This window comes from Petaurus breviceps, unplaced genomic scaffold (assembly GCF_028583685.1).
Source record: "Petaurus breviceps papuanus isolate PSGF00001 unplaced genomic scaffold, PetGlider_PUasm1.0 154, whole genome shotgun sequence".
NCBI lineage: Eukaryota > Metazoa > Chordata > Mammalia > Diprotodontia > Petauridae > Petaurus > Petaurus breviceps.
In genome coordinates, this window is record NW_027185715.1 from 10014084 (window position 1) to 10024753 (window position 10670).

A 10670-nucleotide genomic window follows, 5' to 3' on the forward strand; every position below is an offset into this window, starting at 1 on the left:
TCTGGGCTGAGAGGTATATTTAGGAAAAGGCTTTGTTTGCCTTTCACCCAAATTGACCGGATGGTTTTCAGAACTTTAATAATGTTCCTATTTGAAAGTGAACCTGTCTTTTTTTTTTTTTAGTGAACCGACTAGACAGAGTTATAGCTATTGTTTTTTCAAGGTTTTCAAAAAACATTGCTAAGCTTTTAAAATTCTGTGGCAACCAATTAGCAGCAGCAGTTTTGTTTTCTGTACCGATCATTTCCCAATATTATATCATCTCCCATTGACAAAGAAACATAATTAAGCAAAACCAACCAGTAAAACAAATGTCGCTGACAGAATACATAACATTCTGTGCCCATGGTCTTCCACCTCTCTCCCAAGGTGAAGGAAATGTTTCATTATGTGTCCCCTAGGACCAAGACTGATCATTGACAGGAATCTGAGCTTAGCTACTTTTTACCATTTTTATTTACATTATTGTAGTGTTTGACTATATGTTTCTCCTGGTTCATCCTACTTGGCTCAATGTCAAATCTTCCAGTGTTTCCCTGAATTCCCCACAGTCAGCATTTCTTATGGTACAGTAATGTTCCATTATTTCCACAGACCACAATTTGTTCTGCCATTCCCCAATCAACAGGCAACCTTCTTGTCCCTGCTTTTTTGCTACCCCAGAGAGAATTCTTTGACATTGGCTTTTCTTCCCCTCCTTTTCTGCACCTAATGCAAGACATTCCACTTTAATCTAAAATTTCCTTCGTCAGGCCACTATTAGCCCATTTCAGATAATGACTTCTTTTAATGGAGCAATTGTCAGGCCTTTGAGTATAACACTTAGAAGTCGTTCAAGACACTGGTGCCAGTGACCTGTTTCTAATAGTTTCACCTATTATAAGGCTGAAGCATTAGCCATATTTTGAGACCTACATTGCCCACAGATATTTAAGTTTGATATAAGTCTTCAGATTTCATTTTTGCTTTAATCAGTGACCTTCCAAAAACAATAGACCCGATGGAGAAAACCCTAACTTTAAAAAGCCATTTCATTGTCATAGACTCTAATGAATGAACAGCTTTTTGATCTGTTTAAAATGACTGAAGTAGTTAGATGCCACCCATTGTCACATTTTTGCTATTCAAAGGACTCACTGGGCAGCAATTGAGTTGTTCCTTCCCTCCTGGGGCATTTTCTATTCAGTAGTCCACATGCCTTTTCTCACCTCCTAATTAAGATTGCAAAAGCTAACCCAGTAATTATAGTGATAGCAGAAAATCCCAGCCTACTTAGCTAAGAGCTTGACATACAGTCCTAGTCAAAATGAGAAGCATTGTCCTCATTTTTTTCTGTTGAAAATTACAAAAGCACAAATTTGCCTGCAAGTCATGGGGTTCAAGGCCTTCTACCCCACTGGTCAGGTGAGCATGGCTGCAGATGAATTCTTCAAATATGCTAGGAAGCTGAAAAGCAGATTGCCAATGAAACTGTCATCTTTTGGTCCCTAGAGGCCAGATTTGTTCATTTTTAAGGCAGAGGACAGAGCTAATTCTTGACTTTCACAGTTTTATTCTTCATACATAGCCAAGTTTCTCAGTAGACATGAATTTATTACTAGCTTTTCCATCAGGAAGCTTAGGAGTTTGTAATACCTATTATTAACTAAATAAGTACATTTTCCAAAAGATTTCACTCTGATCTATTTCCCACACCTTATTTTCTGCTGTGCCTCATAAGAACTTTCCCCCCCTTTTTAAAAAATGTCATAAAATCCTATACCTCCATGGTAACTAGAAACAAATGCCTTTCCTCATTATGTTTAGCACAATCATATATGAAGTGAATTCAGGTTGCCCTTTCCAAACCCTTATTTTGGAAGATAAGAACCTCTGTTTGAATCCCAACTTTGCTTAACTCTCTGGTCCTCAGGTTTTCTCATCTGTAAACAGAAGGAATTGGACTAGATGGTCTCTAAACTTCCTTATGAGATCTGCTATGGAAGATATACCACTCTTCAGTGGTATACATTATGTAAATAGATGTGATATCAAAAACAAATATATTGGAAATGGGTCAGGAAGCCCCCACTCTGCAGTCTAAGCTTTTGCAGAATAAAATATCATGCAATATTTTGCACACATAAAATAATCCAAATAAAAAATTCAGGCAGGAAACAAATTTTTACTGTATGTAGGGTAAAACATATATGGCTATATGAGGAAAAAACTGAATTTGAAGTCTGAAGACTTTTCTGGGTTCTAATTCTGGCTCTGCTACTTGGTCCCTGGTTGTCCATGGGTAATACTTTATAGGGTCTCAGTTGACTCATCTATGAAATTAGATATTTGGACTAAGTTCTTTTCTTCCTCTAAATCAGTGGTTTTAGGTAGATAGATGCATATATGATTAATGATACAGACTTGGTCAGATGGGAAAGTTATATATTGATCACATTATAATTGTTATATGAAAAACACATATTTAGATAGTGTGATGGTTTCTTTTAAAGTAATAATATTGTTAGAAACACTTTGTTCCCCCTTAGAAAGTATTGGAATGGATCTTCAGTTTAACAAGTTTTTAGCACTTCCTATCAGTCTCTATTGGCATTGGGGATGCAAATCCCTTCCTTCAAAGGACTTACATTCTATAGCTGGATACAACTGTGGGGTGGTGGCCAGGGAAGGGAGCTTTTTGAACCCTGCTTTTTGCATTCATAATTTGTCCATAGCCACTAGTACCCAGCATAAAAAACCCAGCATTCTCCTGAGGTATCTTTATTATTAAACATTGATGGAACGTTAGATTATATGGCCATAAATCATTTCTTAAAAATTCCACCCAAGTCACTATTTTAATAAGCCTATGATTTCTTGGCATGTGTGTTATGTTGACCAATTGATGTGACTTCTGCCCTATCAATCCAGATGGTCTGTAATGATAGCTATAAATCATAGGGGATACCAAAAGTCTGATTTGATTCATTGTCTTATTAATAAATCAATGGTGGAGGGATTGAAGGAAGGCAGAGAAGAAACAATGTACTTATGTGGGTGGGCAGTGATGAATGCTTAACAGAGGTTCCTTATATGTATGATTTTGACATGACCTTTGGGTGTTTCATTTATTGTTTGATTTGTTCTCTACTCAGTAATTATATTCCCTTCCCTTAGGCCTCCAAATGTTCCCCCTAAGCCCCAGAAACACAGGAAGCCCAGACCCCGATCACAGTATAATGCTAAGTTGTTTAATGGGGATTTGGAAACATTCATCAAGGTACTGGCACCAGCCATTTGGGTGGCTAATCTCCACACTTAATTACTATAATGGTCTAGGCCTCTTATAAAAGGAGGCAGATCATTATATACAAGTCTGTCCTGGGGCTCTTTGCTTACCCAGAAGAGCAATATAATATTTCCTGAAGTCAGAGGGGAAAGAAGAGAATTTGATATTTGAATCAAATTCCCTCGGCGGAGGGAATTGGTCCTGCCCGCTGTCGGTTTGGTTTGTTATACCAGGTATACCTGGTGTGGAGAGCTGTTATTGTTATTTTGAAGGCCTATGTAAAGAGAGGCTATGTTATCTTTTACAAGAATTTGATTAAACAGTATTTTTCCAGTCTGCAAAATGAGTTGTGTAACCAAAAAAAAAAATGATAGCCTAATGGCAAAGTGGGGTAGGGCGGCGGTGGGCCCCAAAACCAAAATTGCTTGGATTTCCCATGACTTGAGGAATTCATTATATTGGGTGAAATTGTGAGACCTTATAGTCTGTACCTTGTATCTCTGCTGTGTTTACTCTCTATCTCCTTTTCATCCTGTATTTCTAATAATGCTTCTAGCCGAGGACGGAGGAACTCGCACACAAGACATCAGGTATAGTGCTAGCGGGGAGAGAGTGTAGGCACTCTCTTGCTCTCTCTCTCTCTCTCTCCCTGTCGCTCTCTCGCTCTCTGCATCACACTTTTCAGGTTGGAGTCATGCTTGGCTTTCATCAGGTCTCTTCAACACACATTAAAAGAGAAATGTTTGCTTTCAGAGAGTTGGCTGATTCAACCAGACATTTTTATTTAAATTCGACCCATGGAATTTAAAACTCTGGCATATGGAACTGCCCAATGTCTCTAATGAGTTATCTAATTACATGGGGCATCTTTCCAAAGTTCTATTGCTCTATTATATCCATTTAGAAGACATCTCATACTGGAAATCAGAACTTTTGGTAAGGTGACTCAATGGCTCATAGATTGCAGTCTTTGGATAATGGGCCCATTTTAAGTTTGACCTGCAGTTTAGGGGCAAGAAAAGGGTACTGGATTCGAAGTCTTTGCTCTATTACTCCCCTCTGAACCTTGATTTAATCCGTCACCTTTCTTCTCTGGGCCTCAGTCTCGTTGGCTGTAAAATTAGGGGGTACTCTCCAAGGTTCCTTCCCACTCAAAAATCCCATGATCTTAAGATCTTGCTGCCAAGTTTCTGCGTGAACCTGGGGACTTTCTGTTAGAGCTTTGGTTGATTGTTCATAAAAGAGAAAGGGTCTGTTTCTCCTCACTGAAATATATTATCACATGGGAAGGGAGTATTTCATATAGGGTCACATTCTTACCTGTTAAACCCACAGCAATTTTATTTTTTAAAAAGATCCATTTACTGCTTAATTATATTATCCCATTTATCTGGACCCGGGGTAGCTTCATCACTAAACTTCTTTTTTTTTGCCTTTTGAAGGGCAATTGGAGTTAAGTAACTTGCCCAAGGTTACATGGCTAGTTTTTTTGTGTCTGTGTTTGTTAAGTGTCTGAGGCCGGAACCGAACTCAGGTCCTCCTGACTCCAGGGCCAGTGCTTTACTCACTGTGCCACCTAGCCACCCCAATCCCTAAACTTCTTAAGAAACAGGCCCATCAAAATGTCAAAAAAAAATGTCATAAATTTCCTGTACTAACACTAGACTTTTGAATTTTCATTTTTTAAATTTTAACATAATTAGTAAATTTGGTTATTTTATTTATAGGAGATTAGAAGCTACAAATGGGGAATGTGAGAGGGAAGATTAGAATTTCTAGGCCAGGGTAATATCCTGACAAAAAGTTAAGGAAAAAACTCCAAAGAGGGCCTAAGACCTATGTATGTTTATAATGAGCCTGAGTCATCAGAAGTTAACAAGAAAAGGTTAAATTATCTTTAGTCTTCTCTGTTTATAAAGACAGGGAAGTTTTTAATATAATTTAGGAAGATTTCCATCAAAAACATTGTCCTAAGTAAATATTTGGCAATGGGAGAGAATATGTTTCACTTGTCCAGAAAATTTATGTCAGTGAAGCTGTTCATTCCTCAGTAATGCCAGATAAACAGTAACTGGCATTTGTATGGGACGTTAATGCCTGCAAAGTGTTTTATATGCATTGTGTCAGTTAATCCTCCTAGCAACCCTGTGAGATGGGCATTTCATGTATTTGTTATTAAGTTGTTTTGAGTTGTGTTTCACTCTTCATGATCCCTTTTTGGAATTTTTTTTTTTTTTTTGCTTTTAGGAGGGCCTTTTAGTAAGGTCCTTCTGACTCCAGGGCTGGTGCTCTATTCACTGTGCCACCTAGCCGTCCCTGGGGTTTTCTTGACAAACATACTGGAGGAATTTGCCATTTTCTTCTCCAGCTCATTTTACAGATGAGAAAACTGAGGGAATCAGGGGTAAGTGATTTGCCCAGAGTCACACAGCCAGTAAGTGTCTGAAGTCACATTTGAATTCAGGTCTTCCAGACTGCAAACAACTGCACCACCTAGCACACACATTTTACAAAGGAAGAACTGGGGCACAGAGGTTAAATCACTTGTCTATATTCATTCAGCTTGTCATTGTCAGAGGTGGGATTCAAACCTCCTGACTTTCAAGTATTCTTTTTACTAGACTAGATATGGCAGATCTACATTTATTTCTTTCCCTGCCCATAACATACCTGTGAAGTAGTTGGAGTCAAATTATTTTTCCCATTGTACAGTTGGGGAAAATGAGGCACAAAGAAAATTGTTCAAATTCACAAAACTGGCTTGGTGGTCCATAGAAAAACATCCCCAAATTCTTACTGCTCATAAAATATTATCTGTTAAAGCCTGAGTTTAAATACTTAGCATTTGCAAAATTCATGACTAGCAATAAACTGGCTAAATGGAGAGGGAATGCATACATATTTTAAGAAGACTACGAAAACATGATGTTCTCTTTGCCACTCTCTTAATGCAAACATTTTCCTTTTGGTCACCTTTGGCTCTCTGTGTTCTTTCTTTTCTTTTTTTTTTTTTAAGCGTTAAGTACATCAAATGTGCAAACTAATATTCTGCCCTTTTTGCTGACATTTAAACACAATGCTATTATAGATTACAGCATACTTTTATTTGTTTCTGTAAAAGGTTACTTCCTTTAAATGATAGAAATGTACCCATTTTTTAAAGATGAATCAGCTCATCAAAGCTATAAATCTTGGTGGTAATTACCATATTGCTATCCAACCAACCATTCATTGTCCAATTCAGAGCAAAGTCCTGTTTTCATTGCCAAAAACACTCCCTAAAGAAAAGCGTGAAATTGATACCCTTGAAACAGACTCATGACAGTTACTCAGGAAATTGAATGGAATAATATTTACAGAACCACCCTGAACTATTAAAAATGAAACATAGAACAATTAAACTGCTTCTCAAATTTTTCATTACAACCACTATCCTCCTTAGAAGGATATTATCCATCCCAGGAATCAGCAATCAATCAACAAGCAGTTGTTAAAAGCTGTCAGACTGGAGAGGTGTAAATAAATGGGTATCTATAAATTGGGTGTATATAAATGTATATAAATACACACACATATTAAGAAGTGAAACAACCTCTGGACTCATGGAGCTTACATTCTACCAGAAGAAAAATGTTTAAATGAGAGAGCCATGGTATACCCAATTCTTAATCCATTCCTTAAATAGAAAGCTCTATTTTGAATTGTTTTAAGACATCCAGAAAACTATGTTTTTGTGTTTCATATTAAAAATTCCCTGTGAATTAGTGCCTGATGTAAAGCCATCATGTTTGAACTAATGTTTCTGTAAAAGATCTAATTCATAAAAAGCTAAGTTTTTTAAAAGTACATGAAAAATTAATTTTATAGGCAATAACCTTTTTCTTTTGAAACTACAGGCAGTGCATGATATTAGTACATGTTTAATTGAGACTACAGTCTCCATCTCCTATATCAGTAAATACTCAAAGTACTACCATAATTCACATTTACCTTAAGCTGCCACAAGATATGAAAATGGAAGTTTCAAACAAAATGTCAGTATAGACAAATCTGATGTTCCTGAGTGTGATTTTTAAAAATAAATAAATATAATTTAGAGTCATGGAGAAAGTGCTTTGTGGGGGAGGGGGAGCTGGGAAAAACATCTTCATTATTTATGAGTAAGTTCTGATGCAAACTAAACAAATACAGTACTAAGGGCTACAGTTGCAAGCTCTTACCACTGAGCTTCAGAATAGAGACAGTCTAATGTGGAATCTTTAGCTGGAGGGGAGATATTTGTGGAACATTTCTCTCTGAACTATGAGGTTGAACTTAATGCACTCTAAGGTCCCAGTCAGTCCAGATTCTGTGATCTAATGAAATATTATTTGTAAAATGCCTACCACATAGTAGGCAGTATATAAATGCTAGCTATTCGCTCCTGGGATTTTTTTTTCCAATATCTTTATGAGAGGTATTGGCAGGGGGTATACTGGTAAATGTTTAACAAATAGTTTTTCAAAAAGCTTGTAATACTTTTAAATAAAATCAGCATTGTCATTTTAAGTAGGGAGAATCAACAGAACAATAAATGAGACCTTCATTTGTAGCATTTCCAATTTCCAAGGAGCAAATGCTCACAGTGAAAATTTAACAATCATCTTTCCCAAGCAGGTACAAAATTTAGTTTGAAAAATATGTTACTTGTCAATTGGATCTGTAAGGGAAATTTGGATTCCTGTGCAGACATAGGGAATTGAGTCAGAACTGGGACCGTTTCCACTGTGTTTGATTTGGCTTGCTTCAGAACTGAAATACACCTTTATATAAATATAAATGATTTCCTCTTCCTTTATTTCCACCTTATAAAAGAGCTTGTGGTGAAGGGAAAGAAGAATTTATTTTTAAGGATTGAGTCTTTGACTTTAATTAAGTTGAATGAAATTCCAAACATTAATTTTACATGTGATTAGGTAGTCTCAATTGAGGTCAATTGATTTCCATTTTTTTCTGCAGGATTCAGGGCAAGTCATTCCCCTCATTGTGGAAAGCTGTATCAGGTTTATCAATCTGTATGGTAAGCTGCAAACCTTAACTACCATGTGGGATTTTAAGTAAACTTATCTTCTTATTTGTTGAGTCATTTGCAAAAGGGGCCCAGAGGATGGGCTGCAATTTTTCACCTTTTTTCCCTTGCCTTTCTATCTTTTGTAGGTCTTCAGCATCAGGGAATTTTCAGAGTGTCTGGCTCCCAGGTGGAAGTCAATGACATTAAAAATTCATTTGAGAGAGGTAATTGTATTTTTATTCATACGAGCGAGGGGAAAGACAACTTTTTAAATGCTGTTAAAAATGCATCATTTTCTTTAGTGTCGCAGGAACAAGACCACTCTGTCCAACTCTCTACATAAAACTTTGAGTGGAGGGGGTAGGAAGAAAAGAGAGGAGTAATTTCACATAAGGAAAACGGAACAAAAACCTGTGCAGGGGAATTAGTAAAGATGTGACTTGTTACCAAGGTCTAAGAAGCATTAAAACATTGCATCCTGATTTAGGACAGGATAGGCAGCCTAAAAAAGCACTGTGCAAAGTGTTTCTGAGTAGTGTAACCAGGGACAGCCGTCCATAAGACTGTGACCCATCTAGTGCCCTCCTGCTTCCTCTTTCTATCCATTTCCTGATGTCCTTTCTATATTTAGCTCCCTACTACCTAACCTCATTCCCATCATCTCTTTCTTTTTTTTTTTTTTTAAAGCAATCAGGGTTAAGTAACTTGCTCAAGGTTACACGGCCAGTTATTTCTGGATGTGGTGCTGAGTATCTGAGCCCGGATTTGATCCAGGTCATCCCAACACTGGAGCTGGTGCTCTTACTCGCTGAGCCACCTGGCCACCCCTAAGTAATTGGGGTTAAGTAACTTGCTCAAGGTTACACAGCCAGGTGTTTCTGGGTGGGTGCTAAGTGTCTGAGCCCAGGATTCGATCTCCAGGTCTTCTCAACATTGGAGCCGGTGCTCTTACTCGCTGTGCTACCTGGCTGCCCCCCATCATCTCTTTCACTTAGCTATCAATTCAACCTTGCTAAAATGTTATTAATTATTAATTAACTTCCATAATGGTTTGAAGTTTATCCCCATTCCATAGAAATGTATTTACATCTCAAGAAGTAAATATGGTCAGCTCCATCATCCTTTGTTCCAATCATCCATTCCTTCACTTTCTCAAAGTTAAGACTCAGGATCATCCTGACATCCTCATCTATGGCTTGAATAAACCATCTGGGGGAGGGGGGAGAAGGGGTTAGAGAGTAACCTAGGGGTTAGCTGCCTCTTCTCCCTTCTCTCTCCTCATGAGTAAATAAATGACAATCTACACCCATCTAAAGTGATGCTGAGTTCCTGCATTGAAACAACTAGACTTTAGTTTAAAAAAACATCATTTTGTTTTATTTTCTTCTTCTTATATACCAGTTTGTGATATTTGATGGAAATCAGCAACCACAAAGACAACAGCACCATGAGTCCTAGCACTGAGCTGAATGCATGAAAACTTGTGTTTGATTTTGTGGTTGTCATAAGCCGAACTCTGCCAAAGGATGCAGTTGTTCAGCTGGCCACTCACAGAGCACAGGCCCCATTATTTCACCTCAGAAATTCTTAATATTTTTTTTCTTTTGTTATTGTTGGGGTTTGGGGTATGTTGTTCTCATCAAAATGGAAAAAAATCTTAAGTGTCATATAGGAACATTTTTCTGTAGCAGTAACAGGGCTGGAGGTGTTTAGGTTAACAGAAAATTAACTGTTTCATCTTAGCTACTTCCCACCTTTGGAATGTGGACATTACTGGTCCTTTCAAGCCTCTCCCTCTTTCCTTACCCTGGGGGTGACACCCTCTAATCACCTCCTTCACCTCTACTCCCCAGGGGAAAGATCTTGTGAGTATATTTGAAGGAAAACAAGGAACAACTTGAGTCTGCTACCTCCAAGAGAATTTTCCTCTTTTAAAACTGCTCATTAATATCTCAAGCATTGCCTAAGCTTAGTGGTCACACAACTAGATTCTTTCTCTGTTTTTTAGGGAGTTATAAAATCTGTAAGTCTCTCTCTCATATAGTTACTGAGCCCCCACCTACTGAGATTTATTCTTCCTGACCTCATGTAAAGAAAAATAAAGTTGTGGCATTCATGATGCTACCTAACTTTCTCTCTCTCACTCAGACAAAGATATTCTCTCCCTGTCTTCTCACTGTCTCTCCCTCTCTCTCTATCTCCATCTCTCTCTCTCTCCCTCTCTGTCTCTCTGTCTCTCTCTGTCTCTCTCTCTCTGTCTCTCTCTCTGTGTGTCTCTCTCTCTCTGTCTCTCTGTCTCTCTCTGTCTCTCTCTCTCTGTCTCTCTGTCTCTCTCTCTCTCTCTCTCTCTCT

General features: G+C 37.8%; 1 protein-coding gene across 2 annotated transcripts in view; it reads left to right on the forward strand.

Moving 5' to 3' along the window:
• SRGAP1 (SLIT-ROBO Rho GTPase activating protein 1) overlaps positions 1–10670 on the forward strand; it is a 354115-nt gene that overhangs the window by 295976 nt on the left and 47469 nt on the right. The window contains exons 12-14 of one of the 2 annotated variants that reach the window (XM_069080728.1): positions 3157–3259; positions 8267–8327; positions 8465–8542. In XM_069080728.1, the coding sequence (XP_068936829.1) occupies positions 3157–3259; positions 8267–8327; positions 8465–8542 (242 nt within the window). Of the gene's footprint in view, positions 1–3156; positions 3260–3824; positions 3859–8266; positions 8328–8464; positions 8543–10670 lie in introns of both variants that reach the window. The other variant, XM_069080734.1, reaches the window with a different exon arrangement.